The sequence below is a fragment of the Amia ocellicauda genome, chromosome 13 (genome assembly GCF_036373705.1).
Source record: "Amia ocellicauda isolate fAmiCal2 chromosome 13, fAmiCal2.hap1, whole genome shotgun sequence".
Classification (NCBI taxonomy): domain Eukaryota; kingdom Metazoa; phylum Chordata; class Actinopteri; order Amiiformes; family Amiidae; genus Amia; species Amia ocellicauda.
The window spans coordinates 35,391,353-35,411,485 of record NC_089862.1 but is presented as its reverse complement, the minus strand read 5'-3'; the positions used below and the strand labels follow the sequence as shown (position 1 = coordinate 35,411,485).

Sequence of the window (20,133 nt, the reverse complement as noted above, 5' to 3'; positions counted from 1 at the left end):
GGGAAAAAAGTCTCACACCCAGCCATGCATTTATAAGTTTTAATTACTACTAGAGTCACCTGGGAAATGTGCAAGCAAATGTAAAACATAATAATAATAATCAAGGCACACCAGTAAAGACTTCTCAGGAATATCACGTATCCTGGGGATTGTGGAAGTATATAGTAAGAATTTGCCCTCAAGGGAAATGGTTAGAGACCTCATCCCATCAGCGACCTGCCGGGCACAGCGCAGGAACAGGTTCCAGAGGTGGTCAGGCCATTGCCGTGGACAAGCTAACCCTGGGAATCCTGTGATTGCTTGGACTAAAAATGCAAGAGCTAGTAATTAGAAAGATGTACCAGGTTCCCCATCGCAGCGTTTCCCAATCCCTGTCCTCTGGAGATGCAGTGTCTTTTGGGATTTAAATTGACACAATTAGATCTCTTTAATTTCCTTTCAGTTTTATACAGGTATTGATTTCAATTTATCCAATATAGGAAGTAATCTCACAACATCTCGGGTCACACAGGTTCTTCCCGACAAGAGACAGAGCTGAACACAGGGAAGTATTGCGAGAGATCTTTCAAGTTCTCCTTCCTGGCCAGCCCACGTGAACAAAAGCTCAAGTTCACGATGGGTTACGTACGAGTCAAGCAAGGGACCCGTCGAGGCGTGATCGTGGGGCTCCTATCTCGGTAAGGGGTGTGATGTCCTGGGAACTGGAGTGGGGGGTCTGGGCTCTAGCGCATGGTGACCAGTTCCTCCGAGGAGGTGGGGTGGATGGCGATGGTGTTATCGAAGTCGGCCTTCCGGGCGCCCATGTTGACGGCCACGGCGAACCCCTGCAGCATCTCATCACAGCCGAGTCCCTGCATGTGCAGACCCACCACCTGAAAGGAACACAAGCCCATTTACACACACCGGCAGAAGGCCACGCAATGGAAAGCTGGTACTGAGATCCTGTGGAACATATTAGTTAGCAGGCCGGAAACCACGATACAGAAGAGGAGAAATGAGGACGTTCGTACCTTTTCCTCTTTGCCAACGCACACCAGCTTCATCACACACTGGGTCTTCCTCGTGGTCATCGCGTGGTACATGGGAGTGAAGGCAGTGGTGTAGGTTTTCACTTCTTCCTTGCCATGGGCGGACACGGCTTCCTCTGCCACACAGAACATTCACTTCAACGTCTACACCAGCATGAATAGCTGTTATTGTGTTTTAGCATCCCTAACGGCGGTGCTGATTAACATACATGTCTAGGGATGTATAGGAGTATTGAGATGTTGCTTGTGAAGGCCCCAGGCTGCAAGTGGGGGTCACATGGGTCAAGATAAAACAGTCAGGCGGAGGTCTGTTGATGCATTTGTTTAAAGTGACAGAACTACAGGGAGAATCCCCCTACCTTCTGTTAGTCCCACGGTTCCGATGGGCGGGTGGCTGAACACCACGGTGGGAATGTTGCTGTAGTCCAGTTTCGAGTCCTTCTTGCCCTCGAACAGCCTGTGCGCCAGTTTCCTACCGGCAGCAATCGCAACTAGTGGGCAAAACAAGAGGGACATGTGGGTGTTTGGGACTCAAAAAGGACACAGACGACCATAACGTGAATGTGTGAAACCAGGGAGGTTTTCGTTCAGCACAAACTGAGCAATAGACTCTCACCTCAACTACAGTGAGGTTTGGAAAAGGTGTGGCAAAGGAGCACTCCCCGACTCGCTCAATGCAAAGTCTATCAAACTCCGAAGTACCTGGCGTGAGGAGCGCCTTCCCGCACACGTCCCCGACCGCGTAGATGCCTTTCTTGCTGGCGTTCTGGAAGTCGTCCACTACGATGTGGCCCCTCTCGTCCTGCTGCAGCCCCTGAGACAGAGAGAGGGGACATCGGTGAGCTCCCAAGGGCCTCTGCACCCTGGATCACATTTGCTTCCTTACCATCCCGAAAAGCACCAGGATTTTATTTTATTACAGAAATTTGAACGTTTTTTTTTTTCAGGTTGCAATGCCTTTGTGTTTTTTTTTTTACAGGTAACATCAAACTGTTGCAAAGGTGCTTAGAATTGGTCCAATTGAAATGTGTGGATGAAGTGGAATTTGTTACGGTGTTAAATATGAGCAGGACTCTTACCAGCTGCTTCAGGTTGAGTCCCTCCGTGTTGGGCTCCCGTCCAATGGCCCACAGCAGACAGTCCACGTCCGTTATGGTGCTGATTTTCTCTTCCTTCTCCGGTTCTCTGGAGACTAGTGTGACGTCTAAGCCTTTGTCAGTTTTGCTCACCGATTTAACCTTCAAACAAGGAATCCAGACAAGATGTTAATATGAATTTGAATGCAGGAGGAACACCTACTCATCTCGATAGAATTTCTTTTATAATTATTTGTTTACTAAAATTAGATTGGGACATTTTTTATAAACTATATCTTCAAGAAAGATAATCGCTGCTCTAGAGGCAGTTCAGAGGAGAGCAACCAGACTTATTCCAGGTCTGAAGGGAATGTCCTACTGAGAGACTGAGGGACCTTGTGCCCCTGCCTTCAGATGAGAATTAAAGTCAGGATCTTATTGTAAGTGACTCTGCAGCACCACCTGTTGCTAAGTTGTTCACCTCCTAATCTGTGCAAGTCTGTTAGGATAGCAGCATCTTTTAACTGGCTCCTTCTTATTATACAGTATAATTAGCATTAATACAATGCAACAGGAGTAATCTCAAATCTCAATAATACTGCTTTTCTTTTCGTGGGGTTTGAAAATCTCCATCGGTTTTACCAGTGGACTTGCATAGGAAAATAAAGAATGAAAAGCCCATTCCCTCGCAGGTTACCATCACCTGCGGTGCAAATTAAATTTAACGAGGAAGACTTTGCCGTGAGCGACGCTGCAGTTTTTACCTGCGTGTTCTTCCACAGGTCAATCCCAGCATTCTCCAGTTCTTTAGTACAATTTGTGCTGATCATGGAGTCAAATGTCCTCAGCACCTGCAGGACAACAGAGATGGAAATAATTCATATTTTACAAATGTACTGATTTAGAAAAAGCTCAGCATCGACATGCATGTTACTAAATCTCCAGACCCCACTGCAGCCAGACCTTTTTGTGATTAAAAAGGCTAAGAATATAAGTCATACAGTAATTTAAGATTAAGTAAGATTTCATTCATTCCTTCTCTGGTCAGTGTTCCAAAGACAAGAGCGAGGAACCAATCACACATTGAGCATGGTAATAATAGCATCCAATCAAGTCTCTGTCCTTGAGATTGGTCAGACAGGATATCCCATCCAAACTAATGAGTCTATGACAAGGTCCTACCGTTGCCTGTCGGATGATCATCGAGGTTTTGGATCCCAGTGTGGAGAGAATCCCAGCCATCTCCACTGCGATATAACCAGCCCCAATGATCACGCTGCGCCTGAAAGGAGAACAGCGGCCCATTTTTGTTCCAGGGGGAATAAATATTGAGAACAGGGTAAACCACAGATCAAGGGCTTATAAAATAGATCCTATGAACTCCTAAAATTAAATATGTATATTTTGCTTTATAATGCATCTGGAGTCTGGAGTCCAACATATAGGCATTTCTCCCATTATCTTGTTGGTAGCTGTGGTTCTGATCTCCTCTCTCTTAAAAATATAACCAGTCCCTCAAATCCATTGCTGCATTTTAGACAGGCTCTCTCAGTAGTTCGTATTGATACATTTGAAATATTAAAAATGCCGTTTTGCGGTCTGCTTTGGCTAACTGCATATTCCCTTTGTCTTTCAAGCAAGAACTGGATCAATAATTGTGTGACAAACCAGAGCACAGCAGATGTATTATTTTAGGTTAATGCCACCACCGTGTTGTATGGTTATTAATTTTTAATTTGAGTCAGTGATCTATTTTAGGGAGTCCCAGCAGGAGGCCTGTCATTACACATCATGGATTGTTTCAATCAAACTAAGACATCCAATTTAAATTTCATTAGGTTTTAATTTAAATCAATCATTGCTGTGGATTGTCCTTTTAAGCCCTTAAGTGAGAAAAGGCTTTTAGACCCCAACAAACCAGGAAACAAATGACTAAATTGAATGATGACACAAACAAGAGGTTCACTGTACACACAGCTCTCCCTGCTTCTAAAATGCTGTACAATATTAGCAAGATCCCAAACTAGGAACCCACCGAATTTCACTACACACACTGTAAACGTGCGCAGCCTCGGCCTACAGGACTGACACCGGATGGTATGATATTACATTGCAGGGGCTGTATTTTACAGGTCTAATATACTTCCATCACAGGGTCGCTCGCAGTCTCTCACAGGGCAGAGGTAAAAGCCACAATGCGGGGTCTCAGAATGGTTCTTACCTCGGTAACGATTCGAGCTCAAAGAAACCATCGCTGGTTATTCCAAGACTTGCTCCTGAAAAGAAAAAAGGAAAAAGAATGACCACCACATTATGATTACTGCAAGACGTGGCTGTTGACCAAACTAAACCCTGCACCCTGTGCCCTAGTCACTACTCCGCTTCCTTTCCACAGTGTAACCTATACTGAGACTCACCCATCTCTGGGCCTTAGACTGCATTCTCTTAATGCATCTCAAAAAGTTACACATTCTCAACAACTTCCTATGTGCTACAACAGATATGAATTATTTTTATTTTGACAGTTGAAAGGGGCTTTACCGGGCACATCCTTGTCGCTCGGCATGCTGGGCCGGCCCCCTGTGGCAATGAGGATGTGCGGGGACGTGTACTTCCTCCCGTTCACCTCCACTGTAGGCTCGGGGTCCGATGTGAAGACCGCATGGCCCCGGATCGTTTCAATCTTAGCCTGTTCAAGCCCCCCAAAAAGTAACAGGAAAAAAAAAAGAATATTATAATAAAACTAAGCGGATAATGGCTAAATCCATGTGCTGAAGAAAAGAGAAATAGTCACAACATTTCACGTTTTCAGAAGGAGAACTGGTGCAGCTCATATTACCCACCCTACAGTTTAGTTTTTAGATCATGAAAAGAAACATGCCGTGTTAGATCGTCGGTGATTAAACTAGCCCCTTGTGTGTTTAGCGTCTGTTCAGATATTTACTAATGGTACAGTTTGAAAGACAGCAGAGAACAAACGCATTTCTCTGTGGAGTAGCAGGTGACAAATTCATAGAGAACCAGGTTCCAGGAATTTCTAACAGGCAACCACAGATTAAGCTCTATGTCTCAAGGCCATTACCAAATAAATACAATCTCCTCTTCTGTACACCTACATAAAAGTAGGAGAGAAAGAAGGGGAAACGGAAAGAAGAAAAACAGAAGGAACGGGAAGTACGAAGCAGCGGATTCTTCAAGAGTTGTTAGCAAGGCTGCACAGAGGAACTGCACGGTCTGTGCCTGCGCAAGAGAGGGACATCCAAAGACAAGGCACAGTCTGTACACACTTTGCCTGATGTGTGAGCTAAGACCTCCGTCTGCTGTTAAGCAACGTAACAATGATGTTTCAGAGCGATTACCAAAAGACACCCTCTTTTAAACTACTGAATGCACTTGTCATATCCTCTATTCTCAAAACCCCCCAAAACCATTTAGCCTAATAAATAGTACTGGCATCTTATCTGCCCTATCTGGTATTCTTTATTATATTATTAGGTTTCAAGGCCCTTCAAATCAAAGACAACAGAAACCAAAACTTCTTCCTTTCATTGCTAAAAGGTTTTCACTTCTATTTTCTACATTCATATTTTGATTTGAATTTTAGGTAACCTGTGTTTTAGGAAAAAATTAAATAGTCTGTTTTTAAGGAATCAATGAGTAATTATATAAAAAAATAGGACATGGTAACAATAGGAAATTGTAACCGTGAAACATACATACTATTCTTATACTAAAGTCATATTTAATTTGGCCTTTAAAAATGACAACTCGTGCAGAAATGAGCTGTGTATTTAATTGGAACCAATCTGATGGGGACCACACGTTAATAAAGCGTTCCTGGGGTCACTTAGAAAATTGAGTAAACAATTTCAATCAGCGGAATAATCTAGACTACAGCCGAATGCCAAGTGCTTAGTGTGGCCAGAAAATTATCTAAGCTTGCAGCGCTGTGAAGTATAAAGGGGAAAAAATCTACAGAATAAACCAGATATTTTTACTTTAAATTTGGTGCATAAGAGAATGGCAGAGAGCATGTTCATTACTGTACAGGTCTGGACAATACAAATCACAACATGACTTACCTTGTTCAAATTATTTTGATAGATATCGTTCAGCCGGCTAATGTATGCATCCCTCTTCTGTTTAATAAGTCTGAAAGATTAAATCAAGATAAGCTTAAATGTGATCTGATTTGGGAAATACCTACAGGAAGTTGTAATCATCCAATGAAACAATGAAATGAAATTTATTCCATCTTTTATGCAAAAACATATGAAACCAGAGCTTCAACTGGTGTTAAGTAGTGACCATGAAGTAGGATTGCAGGCAGCTTGAAAAACATTGCAGCAACAGGGTATCACAAAACAAATTAGTACCTGTGAAATCAGATAACCAGCCACACACACCTGAAGAGCGAAAACTTGATAGCTAGAATAAATTAATCCCTACACACAGAGACAATGTAAAAACCTGTCTAATATTGATCAAACAGGACAGGACATGTCCCAGATACACACTCGACAACATTTACTACGAACACTATATTACTGTTGAGAAACCAGAACACAAACTGCACTAACACAATTAAAACACAAATTATAGATTTTCCCATAAGCATTGTTGCACATGAACTTACTGCCAATTGAACTTGATCTCATTTCCCTGAAAGCCATAGTCTTTGTGGTCGTGGAGGTATTCAGCGTGGACTGCGGTGTTCCACATTACCTGGAACAGAATGGACATTGAGCCGTCAACCTCAGGCCATACTTTTATTACAACCACAATCAGCATCTTCTGCACAAGTGCCTGCTATGGAATGTGTCAATCAGGGAAATACACAAAATCAACAAGGAAATAATTCAGGTTTCAGAGCCAAAACATGTTAAGATTGGACTCAATCATATACTAGAAATATATAGAAACCTTATTTTGGTCCTGGAAAGGGTTAACTTGCATTGTGTTGGTTTAGCATCTTACACTTGACTTATCTTCATTGGAGGATACAAATATCCAAGTTCCACATTTATCCATTGACATAAACTAAAGATGCATTGGAAAACAAAGTCTTACCTTTTTTGGTACACAGCCAACATTAACCTATAAAAAAATATAAAAATTGTAAACTCATGCAGGTGGGCTGATAATCTTGCAGATCATAGTTACAACCTTCCCAAAAGGAAATGCAGAGGAGTTGGGTTTCATTCTGACAGTCAACTTTTAATAATAGAAAATAATTAATAGAAACCACAATGGGGTAGAATACTACAAAGTATCAATATGAGAAACAAATCTGCAGTAAACTGAATAGCAATATTATTATTAAAATGAAAAGACTTCATCAGACTTAATCAGTATTTATTACACTATATACATTCGTTAATAACTGTCTGCAACTTCATATAATTTTTAAAAGATGGCAAATGATGATATCACTATATATTTACTGTCCCACTGCAGGGATTAACATATTACTCGCTGTATAATGTTGCAGGATCATTACTAACCGCCATCCAGCCAGTAAACATACAAGCTGGTTTGCATTAAAGATGGATTATGAATAGAAAGTGTCAGTATTTGTCAGTGCACAGGAGACGCCATGCACTCGGTCCTGCGCCAACACAAGCGGCTGTACTCACGCAGGTGCCCCCCAGTCTGTGGCTCTCGATCACCGCGGCGGAGGCTCCGAGCTCGGCGGCCCTCCGCGCCCCGGCCAGCCCTCCGGACCCGCCGCCGATCACCAGAAAGTCGAAGCGGGTGGCCGAGGACGAGGTGGGGGCCATGGTCCTACAGAGGAGGCCGCTCTTGTGCCTGTGAAGCTGGCGTGCAATCAGAGCTGCAGGCCGCCGCGGATACAGTGTCGCTGCCATGACCGGGAAGCAGCGGCTCTTATATCCATACAGAGGGAGGGACGGGCGAGTGCTTAGTCATTGTGATTTGCAACAATGGTGTGGAAATCCTGGGTATAGAGGCGCCATTAGTAAACAGAGCCTGCAGGGGGGGCGTGCATTGTAAATATTTAATGCACCAAGTCTTTACTAAATGAACAGGCATGCATGACCAAGCAGAATCAGATATGTGTCCATACTTCGTTCATTCATTCATTCATTCATTCATTCATTCATTTCACTGCCTCATTGCGGAGCTCGATGGTTTATTTTGGAAGCTGCTCGGACTGATTCGTATACTGTCAAACACGTGTCTTTGAGCTGGGGACATAAACACATAAAACGCGAATGGAAAGAGAAGTAAAACAAGTGATGTGCTTACCTAGTCGTGAAAACTAACCTAACCAGAATAGTGTCACTGTCTACACATGAATGTTAATATTAATACCCACCGACACTGCACTGCAGCGCCGTCCGTGCTGCTCAGAGGCCGCTGTTGCCGTCAGGACCCATAAAGCAGCCCCTGCGCGCAGTCGGACGTATTTTGACAGCCGCCACACAGCGGAAGCGGAAACACGTCACGGCGCCGGGGCTTGTTTTGCGTGTGCAGCGCCGGACTGCGCCGGTTCTGGGATCCCTCGTAATGCCAAGCCCGGGCTCGCCATCGCTTTCATCCGGCTAGACAGAGGGGACAGCCGGGGAAAGCTGGCGACAGGTCCTCTATCCCTCAGCACGTCGACTCGAAGACGACCCGACCATGAGCTCAGATCGGCAGAGCGACAGCGAAGACGGCGAGGAGTCCCCGGTAGGCAGGCCCAGTCGTGGAGCTCCTGCGAGGAAAGGCCCGGAGGAGGAGGATGATGCGGATGCACGGCGGCAGAGGAGGCACCAGCGAGCCTCCGGCCACAGGGACGGTTCCGAAACGGCGGCGGAGGAGCTCCCCTCGGACCCGGCGAGCGCTTCGTGCTCCAGGACGGTCGGGTTAACCACCAGCGGCGGGAATACCATATTCCGGTGGCTGCGGGAGAGGTGTCTGGGTAGGGGGGTGTTTGTGGACCCTGCTCGGGACAACTTCAGGACCATGACGAGCTTGTACAGCTCCATGAACCCGGCGGACTCCGTCAACCTGAGCACGAAGACGCACGGCGCCGTGTTCAACCTGGAGTATTCGCCCGATGGGTAAGAGCAGCTCAGCTCGACGTGGTGTTGATATAAAACATGCTTTTGTCCCTCCAGTGCTGTATTTTATCCGTGGCATCTGCAGGGATGAATGCATGCCCACTCTGGTTCCTTAGCCATCACTTCCTTGAACTCAGACGTGCATCTGGGTACGACACTAAGACACACAGCTCAGGTGTCTGCAGCAGATCATGCACCCCGCTATGCAGCAGATGTGTGTGCAGCAGTGCTAACGACAGTGTGCCACTAGGGACTTCCCCCCTTAGCCACATGCAGTTAGTTTATATATATAACATAAACTGGAAGATGAGTGCTTGATTTATTATGTTTTCAGTATAGAAATTAGAGAATAAATGGCTTCTTGGTGATATGGATTTACTAAAACTGTGGAAGCAGCCAGACTCCCAAAGAGACAGACTCAGGTGGCCATGGATGGTTTTGTATTTTGTTATAGATGGACATGGGCTTTAATGGCCCTTGTCAGTGTAGGAATCAGATGACCCTGATTTTAAGTAGATGAGCTGTTACTCTTAAACTGCAGATCAATTTCAGCGGGAACTTTTATATCCTTTTATTTGTATCCTATATGGTCTTGAATCCACTGTCCGTGTGAAGCTCTACATGTCATCAGCAGTTGTAGTCTGTGAAGCTGGTCTTGTGCTTTTGGTTAGAATAGCATGCAATCCTATAAGCAGTTTGTTTAGAGACCAGCTTTTGGTGTGACAGATCTGAACTGCTTACAGTACTTAATATAATAATAAGGACCTATGAAGCTGAAATAACCCAATTGCCTAGATCATTGGAAATCAGTTAATTGGGTTTCAAAATATCACTTTGCCTACTAACCTAAATAAAAACAAGTTTTGCTACTGCTCTATTGGGCCACACAATATTAGGCAAGTCAGTACCTTTAAACACCTTTAAACTAGGTAATCTCATATTATATAGCTTTACTAGTTTTATTTACACTCCATAGTTGCAAAATATGTTTGAAAAAGTGTCTGACATACCGAACATATCTGCTCTAAAATGTATTCACAGTTCAACAAAAAGGAATTGATACAAACTCATCCTGAATGATTCTTAAATTAGGCCTAATTTGTCTGTGTAGAAAAACAATTACATTAAATTCAGGAGTTGTGGTGCCTTATCTCCTGCTAAATGATGCAGTCTGCCCCTAGAACCAGAAATGTTATTGTTATCTTTTAAATGACAAAAAGTATGCGTGTTGCACGTGAGCTGTATGTTCTGTCATTCGATTATAAAAGATTGTCAATGTATATCATATCAGCTTGTATCAGTGCAGCTTTAGCAGGTTAGTTCAGTCTAGGCCAAAAACACACCAAAACTAAATATTTATATATAGACCAATGACATCAGCATATTAAGTGCACCAGTCAATGTCAAATCCATCTGTTGTCTGTGCTGTGAAAACTGGACACAGGCACTTCAGCGAGAAGTCAGTAACTACCCTTGAGAAGATGTCTTCATTTTTTTAATTATTTGTTCCCAGGTCTGTGCTCACTGTGGCTTGTGAGCAAACTGAAGTCCTCTTATTTGACCCGATATCCTCGCGGCACATCAAGACTTTGGTTGAGGCGCACGAGGACTGTGTTAACAACATCAGGTCAGTTCAGTGATGCTCTCCTGCTGTAGCAGCTGTCTGTATTTTCCTCAGAGCAATTAATAACCCTACAAGTTACAAGGGGAAAGAATGACAGGTGGAACTTGGTGGTGGGATATTGTAATACGATACCTTGTACTCTAGATTTCACACACTGGCGTTTTACCTAAGTGTTTCATTTGTCCTTTGTTGTTGTTGTCACAGCTTGAAATTAGCCTTCTGTGTTGATTAACTTGTAGCCCCCACATCTCTGAACAAATGCATCTAATTATGGATTGGATACTGCCCAGCTGGCCAATCAGTTACGGGCATGAAAGCAGAGTGATTGGTTAGAAAATGAAGTGGGCATCAGTGGATCTTGGATTATGCCAAGAAAGAAGAGCGATGTGTACTTTAGGGCTGTTTGCGTTTGCTGATTATTTATTGCCGGTAAAGCTGTAATTAAAAGCAATTAAGCCAGCTGCATTCCCTTGTTAACATAATAATGTCTGCCAACATAGAAAGCGGTTTGAAGTATTTTTACTCTGTAATGTGAACCAGACAAGGTTTAAATGTATACCGCTTGTGCAAATAAATGAAAATAATCAGAGCTGAGAGACCGAAATGAAAGAATTGCTCATCTTGAGAAGATTGCCCAAATTTTCATTTATAAGCGAAGCCCAGAATTGAATCAATTTTTTTCTGTCATTATCAGTAGAAAGCTTATTCAAACGCTGGAGCAGAAATAGATTAACTTAATCAGAGTTAGTTGTAGTTTTAGTTCAAATATGAAATGATAAAGTGAAAAACAAAATTAAAACAAAAGAAGGTTGATTTAAAAAGAACAAACAGAATATCACCCCGTTTCTGTGATACAGTATTTATTGATCACACTTTCACAGATGAGGAGAGCACAAGCCTGCAGTTTGTACAATTCCCAATGTGACGCTAGTTTCATGATTCCTTTAAAAACAATCTTCTTTGCTTGAAGGTTTCTGGATAACCGCCTCTTTGCCACCTGCTCAGATGACACCACCATCGCCCTCTGGGACCTGAGGAACCTCAACTCCAAAGTGTGCTCTCTGCACGGACACGCCAGCTGGGTTAAGAACATCGAGTACGACACCAACACCAGGCTGCTCGTCACGTCAGGGTTCGACGGCAACGTCATCACGTGGGACACGAACCGGTAAGCGCCTTAGCTCCCCCACAGCTGCTCCACATGTTCCTCTATAGGCAGCGTCTCCCAAAACTGGAATTGGCCCATTAGCCCGCAGCACTCATACACAGATGGGATCAACCCCAGCCTCTTTCACAGGGTCTGTAGGCAGCCTGGGTGTAGACCGTCCGGACTGAGCTGGGGAGGACATCTGTCTCTCTTCTGTCTTTGCACTTATTTAGAATTCCTCTGAAGTTTACGAAGACAATTATAAATGTCTTGGGGGGTTGATGCTTGCTGAGCCAGGGTGTTGCAAAGCATCGTGGAAGGGCAGGAAGCTCAATCGGTGTCATGATCCCGGGCTCGCCTACTCTGCCGGACAGTCTTTTCTCAATTTAGGAACCTGAGTGGTCCAGGTAAGACCCACAGATCAGGGCAGTCCCGGGGAGCCACCCTGCGGTTCGAGGTTTCTCACCCTGGCATTCGTTTTCTTGTCGCCTGCGCAGGTTCACGGAAGACGGCTGTCCGCACAAGAAGTTCTTTCACACCCGCTACCTGATGAGGATGCGTCTGACGCCGGACTGCTCCAAGATGCTCATTTCCACCTCGTCCGGGTATCTGCTGATCCTCCACGACCTCGACCTGACGCAGTCCCTGGACGTGGGGAGCTACCGCATCCTGAGGGCCAGGCGGACCACCTTGAGCTCAGGTGGGCGCGCTTTTGTGGGTTGTTTAGTTTTTTTCTTTGATTGTACACTATTGAATTTAATAAGTAAAGCCGGTCATGCAAGTTGTAAGGGTACATGTGCAGCTTGGACAGCAAGAATGTGAGCACTGTATCGGTATCTGTGCAGCCTTGGTACACCTGCACACCTGAACTGAGCATCACTGATGTCACTCCCCAACTGATGCTGTTTGTGAAGCATCCAAAGGTACATTTTTAGTGCCTTCAACATAGAATTTTTAAATGTCCTCGTATTCTTAACATTAGTTTTGCTTTGTCTTTAAATTGGCAAAATACTACACCATGTTTATGTTTTCCTTTTGTGTTTTGATTGTATGACTTTGCAGAGTGCCTCAGCATGTTTATACAACTTCCCTTTTGGTGCCGGTCAGATGTGGTTACAAGTGCAGTAAATCATTTCAGGTTTTTCTCCTGCAATTGAAGAGACGTGTACTGTTATGTACCGTTTTGTTTGCTATATTGACCACCTCAAGAGTAAACGGCTGAATTGAGGATGTACTCTGCTTGGGAGTCCACAGTAGGTGAGCAGGTCAAATGGACTCGCCCTCTTCATGCAACCCTCTTCCTGTTTCGTTCTTTGCAGATAACTCCACATCGGGTCAGCGATCCTCTGGCTCTCCTCGGCACAACGAATCCATCAAAATCCCCTCTCACGCTCAGAGGGAAGGTGAGAGAATCCCGTATTTTTTTTCAAAGTGCCTCATTTAATAAGACGATTATAAGGTGTGTGAGTCGGTGCTCAAATTTACCAGCCTGCCGTGATTCTCAAATTGAAGTCCTGGGTTCACCTCAGTACTGAGGACAAGGGCCGCCTTTGGTCTCCTTGTGCACAGCAGTTCGGAAACTATAGAAATGTGTTTAAATTCCACTGATGGGGGGCCGTGTGGGGTATCAAGTCTCAGATCTTTGATCTTTCAAGACCAACAAAATTGCTACAGAAGTTTCATAGCTTTGGGATAGGGACGATGTCTAGGGATAAAGGCTGGTAAAAGTACATTCATGCTGCCAGCACCTCTTGGCAGAGCGGTTGTTGAGTTCCAGTGGAGAAGCTGGTCCTGCTTCACTGTTGGCTGATCTGCCTATCGCCGGTGCTGTTTGGGCAACATAAACACGCCTACTCACACCAGTGCTGGCAAGAAATACGGTTCAATGCGTGACTTGACTGTAGCTGGGACATCACGTCTTTGTTTTTGACCTCTTCCCCCTCAGGAGCGTCTCCTCGAAACAGCCTGGAGGTGCTGACCCCTGAGATCCCGGGGGAGAGGGACCGGGGCAACTGCATCACCTCCCTGCAGCTGCACCCCAAGGGCTGGGCCACCCTCATCCGCTGCTCCAGCAACACGGACGACCAGGAGGTGGGTACCAGCGCTCTCCTGTGCACCAGTAAGGTCCTGCTGGTGGTGAACCCAAAGTGGCACATGCTCTTCGAAGAGCACAGAGGATTAGCATGAATAAACAAATGAAATATATATTTATATATACCCACCCCTTTCTAGATCCCTTTGAGACCATACAGGGTGGTGACAATAGTTAACCCCTCCATGACCGATTGAAGAGCTGTTTCTCATAACTGGCCTTATTGTTATTGTTATTACTGTAATTCTCAATTTATATATTTTTATTAATATGTTCTAATAGCCTAATTGTTGTTGTTAGTAAATGTAAATGTAATGGTAGTTCCAATGATAAATTGCACAGTGAGACAAAGCTGTCCTGCCCTCCCTGCTGGGCACAGCCGTGTCTCGGTGAGGTCAGTAACATGCTCTCTCGCTGTGCTGCAGTGGACGTGTGTGTACGAGTTCCAGGAGGGCGGCCCCGTGCGGCCCGTGTCGCCCCGCTGCTCCCTGAAGCTCACCCACTACATCGAGGAGGCCAACGTGGGCCGGGGCTACATCAAGGAACTGTGCTTCAGCCCCGACGGGCGCCTCATCTGCTCGCCCTACGGCTACGGCATCCGGCTGATGGCCTTCGACGGGCAGTGCAGCGAGCTGGTGGACTGCCTGCCCAAGGAGTCCAGCTGCCTGCGCGAGATCCGCTCCATCTACTCGCACAGCGACGTGGTGCTCACCACCAAGTTCTCGCCCACGCACTGCCAGCTGGCCTCCGGGTGCCTTAGTGGACGGGTGTCCCTCTACCAGCCAAAGTTCTAGCCACTACTCGACCCTCCCGGACACACACACACACACACACACACACACGCATGTAATTCCTCCCACCGCAAGAGGTAGATGCGTGCATCTGATTTGTTGACTCCCAGAGAGGTGCAAGAGGATATCATCTACCTTCAGAGGCCTCCCGGGAGCCCAGGAGCCGCCCCCAAAGGTTAATTAAAGAGTGTTTAAGCCCACAGAAGAGGGACAGAGCGGTAATCTCTGCGACTCAACTCTGGTGTACAGCTGCGGACTGGTACTCGTATTTGTCTACAGTAAATATATGCTATTTTTGATTGTTTTGGTTTGTTTGTTTGTTTGTTTCAACCTGTTCACCATCTTCTGTGGTACTTTGTGTATGTATTCGTTGTTTTTTTTTCTGGAGAATACAGAGAACCCTCATCCCTGCCTCTGTAGCTTTTGAGACTTTTTCTTTGTACACTACAGTGCAGTCATGTCCACAGCCAGAAGGAGGAAGATTAGAGACCGTTTGTTTAATCGGTCGTGCCCCTTGCAGATTTTCTTATCTCTGGCTTTCTGCAGGAATTCAGTTACTCCGTCCTTGCCGGTTGGGCTGGCTCTCACACACACACTAACACAGAGAGTCAGTTTACTATTGCAAATTCAATCCTAGTCTTTTACTTTCTTCTGTCCGTTTTCTAGTGTTCTTGTTATACAAACACAACGTTTAACAGACATGAGCTGTTTTACTTTTTTGTCTTTTGCATGTTTTTTTTCTTATGCATGAACTGGTCCAAGATTATTATATTCCATGAGACATTTTTATCCATGAAGGATTTGTAGAATTGAAGGTTTTCATGAACGATAAAGAGTGAATCTCCCCCTGAAGACGGTGAAACAGTAAAGGTTATTTGAAATATTTAAATACTGGTTTTGACATCCATGCCTTTACGGTTTCCGAGTTTGTCTTTGGCCAGGAACCACTATCGCAGATTCCTGGTGATTTTTGTGTTGGTTTATACAATGTTTGAGTTGGCGTTTCAGGGTCAGTGTCCTGAGACCTTAATGAAGCACTGTCAGCATAGCATTTATTTTGGTTCTTTTATCTTCAGCTCAAAAGTTGACACACAAGGAGGTTTTACACACACAAGGCAATGCAAGATGTGTTTATTCTGGAACTATGCTTAGCATTGGCAGAATTCAAGTGGGGTCTCCCTTGCCTTGCTTACACATCGTTCAGGAGATTAGCAATCCCTGTCGTGATCGGGGGGGGGGGTGGCAGTCTGTTTTTGAAACTGCATCAGTGTGACGGTGTCTGTGGAAATGGATCTGCGATGATGGGGATTGAACAAGGACAGCCCACACATGCTCAGTGGGGTTGAAGCCAGTGTTCGACCAAGCTAGGGTCCAGATGTCTGACCTGCAGTTTGCTAGTGTTAAGGTTCAAGGATAAACTGTTCGTATTTGCAAACTTGGGTCTGATGACAGATGCTCATCAATCCACCGTTTCCAGGATCATGTGTTCCTGTTTTTTTGTCTTCCTGATTTGGAATCCTTGGTTCATGACGAGAAGGAGGACCTGAGATCCTTCAGTTGTCCATAGTGCTCTCTTCGGTGTAACGCCGGGGGACCGAGTTCAGCCCGAGTGGCGTCGGTGCCGCCGTAGCGCCGGGCAGAAAAGGTTCTTCTTGATCTGTTGTTCAACGGCTGATTCATGGCACAGTCCGGATCCAGTGTGATGCTCCTGGTTTATCCTCGAGCCAAAACGAACACAGACGCCACTGTGGGCAACACCAGCAATGCCCTTCACACCGGGCCGGGTACAGAAACACGAGCTAATACTGCAGCCTGTCTGCTGATACTGACAGAGATATCAGATGTATTATTATCCTCTTGCCCTTGTGGAATTGAGGGGGGGAGATGCAGGGAGGTGAAAACCTGTGGGAAATACTGGTTGATGTAGATTTTTTTTATTACATAAACTAGGGTGCTAGCAGGTCATCGTGCTGAGAAAATAATTTTAAACTAGCGCTTCTGGACTTCAATAAAGCACCTCAAAACAGCTGCTTCAGTACAGCATCGGTGTTGTGCTCAGGTCAAAATAACACTTCATGATGGGCAAGCGAGAGCTGTTCAGTTCAGTGGTACTTTCGAGAGGAAGGAGGGGAGCTGTGTGTGGCCGTTACTCAGTCAATCTTTGGAGGCTGTTTTGCAGTGGGTGTTCGACTGTGTTCCTGCCCAGCGAGGTTAAAGGATTCTACATATCTCCTGTGTCCCCATTATCTCACTTCCTCGTCACTGTTTCATTGCATGTGTCTGTGATCTGCTGGTGGGTTTGGCAGGGGAGAGGGGAGGAAATGTATAATGTGCAGCATTGCTATGATCTATGGGTAAAACAAAAAAGGCAATATACCTCAGGAATGTGCTTTTGACATACAAATATGAAACATGCAACAAAGAGTACCAAGGTTTGCAACCAGCAATTAAGTCAATAATAGTGAAATTCAAGTCAACTACTATAAAAAAACAAAAACGGTTGTCATTGCACAGCTTTCATTTTTGTGTGTTTAAAAAGAGCGACTGCAAAAGAGCCTCACCGACAGGTTTATTTAAAACCAACCTTGTCTAATCAAGCTTTAGCACTTCACAGGATTAAACAAAATGGATTGCAGACCATGTACCCTGAATGTTGAAGGCATATTGGCAAGTCTCTGTACAATTAGTGTGAAAAAACGGTATGTATCTAACTGTCTTTGCATGGTTGGACGAAAACATTTTGTGTTGTTGTGTTGATGCCCTGGAAGATAACTTATTTTCTTTAAGTTCGTGATGGTGAAGTTTCAATATTGCTTTATTTAAATCAACCAAATACATCCAAGTTTGTCCCCTGAGGACACGTCCCAATCAGGTTTCTGAGAGGAGTGCTACAAGCAAAGCGATGGCCAACAACCACATCATCTGGTACAGGACCACGATGTACATGATCAGTCTTGCACTGATGGGACTGTGTCAAATCTAGACCAACTAGACTGAAACCTGTGTTTGTAGGAAAACATGAGGATGGTCACTGTCTTCCCTTCTGCTAATCCCAAACAACATGCTGCAGGCTAAAACTACTAAAACGTCTTCTAATTAATTTGTGGGATTATTTGTGTGACAAGAAGGCATCCTAACAGTTGGCAGTTTTCAAGTGAAGGGCAGTGTCTGCAAACTTTCAGACGTCTTGTTTCTTATTGTACTCAGGGTCAAGAGCAGGGAGTGAATGTTTCTGTGAAGAACACATCTGGTGATTCCCTAATCGGCTTGGCGTTATTTGAGTTCTTGGTTATTAGTATTTGCCCAAAAAATAGGTTCGGATCTGCAGTAGGCATTTAAAAGATGATGTATGCTAGGTTTCTGGATGCTTCTTTTATTTCATTTTGTTTTATTTCTAGCAGGTGTATGGGGGCAGAGTTATTTGATATGGACTGTACCCGTCCCACAGTACATTGTCTTGGATCCAGACTGTCTCGCTGGCTTCAGTCCACACTGAATTGTGCACATCTTGTGTAGCACCTCTTTTCATCCCAGTTTGGGGATTTCAAGCTGTGATTGCTCCTGCTCGGCTGTATTATTTTCCTTTATAACCTGTCCTGTTGATTAAAAAAAGAGAGAGGGAACCCCTTTTCAGAAATAAGACTGGTTTCCAAACGGTCTTCATTTGAGATTAAAAAAGAAAGTAAAGCGGGTCTGCGACGGAGGAATGTCGAACGTTGTGAACTGTTGAAGCTCGACGCAAGCTGGGGACCAGTGTGTTTCCTGCTGGCAGCGGCTAATGTTTTTGTTTGTTTGTTTTTGTACATGTCATGAGGTTTGTGGTTGACATGTCTCCACTGAAAAGCATATTTGTGTATGCTCAATGGGGCCAATATCTCCACTATAATCAATCTTTTCAAATAATCCCTTCATCTTTAAAAGGCAGACATGCAATTCACGGTGCTTGCTTTCCCCCCCATTTCATTATGCGTGTGTGGGTGTGTGTGTTTTCTCAAAGTTGTTAAAAGACATTTTTTTTGCATTTTATGTTGCGAATTCTTAAAAAGCTTCTAATGCTCCAGCTGAAACTGAAACGAGAAACCAGTCATTTGCGCAGCGTATATTACCTTCCTCTCTCACGGGTCATGTTCTGTATTTTGAGTTTACAATGTAAAGATGATCGTGGTTAACACATTTTAAATATATTGCTGGTAACTGTAATTAACCAGTGCACATTTGTAAAATTGATGAAGTCTCCCAATATATAAGAATTGTATCTTGACTAAACTGAAGTAAATAATGTATTATGAAACTTATTTTTATGATGCTCAAGTGTGCCTGTTTCTATTTAGTTACTGAAAGGCTTGTTTAGTGAACTGCCTCAGTGAGAATACAAAGGAAAAGTCACAGTACAATTTACTAAAATAAAACTCAAGAATGTTTTGTGTGTTGTTGTCTTGGTTTGTTGTTGTATCTTTGTTAATCTCTGCACTGCATCACAATTTAACAAACTGAACTTATGGAGTGGCAGGTTTTACATTATCATATAAATAAAGCAGTATGGTGTGGGGCAAAACACTTTCAGTGTAGTGAGGTATACCATGCTAAAATCACAGTAAAGTGTAGTGTGATGTTCTGTGATGATGCACCTCATTGGGATATAGAGAAAGGGAGACCTGAAAGAGTTTGAGACATGAAACCGATAATTGAAAGCTCTGGGTCGCTGCTTTAGACCTAGCTATGAACTATTTAAAATGAATCAATAAAATGGGTTTAAAGCCAGCTCCTAAAAAATAATTTACCATAGGGAAATGTAATAGTTATACTTCCATAATATCAAGGACACTAACATACCTGCTTGTATACAACAGCTACTACCCTATGTACTGTCACATACTATGCATTACTACTTCTAATTTGTAATTAACCCTGTGACAAAATCGTATACAAAAAGGAACCTCGTGCTATAGAAGTGGCCACTGGATGGCAGTCCACTCCACATCAATGTTAGACTATTCAAGGGGCGCACGATCGGGGCCTCTGCAGTCTTTTGATTTGCATTCTGCCCGAGCTGTTCAAGATGTAATTAAAATACAGTTATGGTTGGCTTCATTGTGGCCGAGTTACTGATCACAGGAGTTCAGATGCTGCTGAACTAAAGGGGCGGTTGATCATCTCAACTGATACACTTGGCACAAAAGCTGGGTGCTGCAGCCACACAGAAGTGACATGATCTGAACTTTATAGAAAGGTAATGAAAGAGTCCGATATATATATATATATAAAATAATAATAACATAGGCCACAGGCTTGCTATAAGTTTTAATGCAAA

The 20,133-nt window shown here is 44.2% G+C and overlaps 2 protein-coding genes across 2 annotated transcripts; one reads left to right on the top strand and one right to left on the bottom strand.

Annotated features, from left to right (window-relative positions):
* Positions 1-25: 25 nt before the first annotated feature.
* On the bottom strand, positions 26-8,512 carry gsr (glutathione reductase). The gene is made up of 14 exons (XM_066720751.1): positions 8,442-8,512; positions 7,741-7,989; positions 7,175-7,201; positions 6,741-6,829; positions 6,187-6,256; positions 4,646-4,793; positions 4,326-4,380; positions 3,287-3,386; positions 2,869-2,955; positions 2,108-2,266; positions 1,731-1,842; positions 1,388-1,519; positions 1,011-1,144; positions 26-872 (listed from the first exon to the last, which is right to left on the bottom strand). Exons 2-14 carry the CDS (start codon positions 7,969-7,971, stop codon positions 723-725), a joined length of 1,494 nt encoding a protein of 497 aa, XP_066576848.1. The 5' UTR covers positions 7,972-7,989; positions 8,442-8,512; the 3' UTR covers positions 26-722.
* Positions 8,513-8,554: 42 nt separating this feature from the next.
* Positions 8,555-15,233, top strand: wdr32 (WD repeat domain 32). The gene is made up of 7 exons (XM_066720750.1): positions 8,555-9,168; positions 10,682-10,795; positions 11,763-11,960; positions 12,437-12,639; positions 13,259-13,342; positions 13,885-14,030; positions 14,457-15,233. The coding sequence occupies exons 1-7, from the start codon at positions 8,747-8,749 to the stop codon at positions 14,823-14,825; spliced, it is 1,536 nt and encodes a 511-aa protein (XP_066576847.1). The 5' UTR covers positions 8,555-8,746; the 3' UTR covers positions 14,826-15,233.
* The last annotated feature ends 4,900 nt before the right edge of the window (positions 15,234-20,133 follow it).

Bases quoted from the DNA above. Each gene is read 5' to 3' on its own strand.
- gsr (XM_066720751.1), bottom strand. From the start codon at position 7,971: ATGGCAGCGACACTGTATCCGCGGCGGCCTGCAGCTCTGATTGCACGC. The intron at 1,843-2,107 runs GTAAGAGTCCTG...TCTCTGTCTCAG, and splicing joins GACTCAACCTGAAGCAGCTG to GGGCTGCAGCAGGACGAGAG. The intron at 873-1,010 runs GTACGAACGTCC...TGTTCCTTTCAG, and splicing joins GCGTTGGCAAAGAGGAAAAG to GTGGTGGGTCTGCACATGCA.
- wdr32 (XM_066720750.1), top strand. From the start codon at position 8,747: ATGAGCTCAGATCGGCAGAGCGACAGCGAAGACGGCGAGGAGTCCCCG. The intron at 12,640-13,258 runs GTGGGCGCGCTT...CGTTCTTTGCAG, and splicing joins GCGGACCACCTTGAGCTCAG to ATAACTCCACATCGGGTCAG. The intron at 14,031-14,456 runs GTGGGTACCAGC...GCTGTGCTGCAG, and splicing joins GCAACACGGACGACCAGGAG to TGGACGTGTGTGTACGAGTT.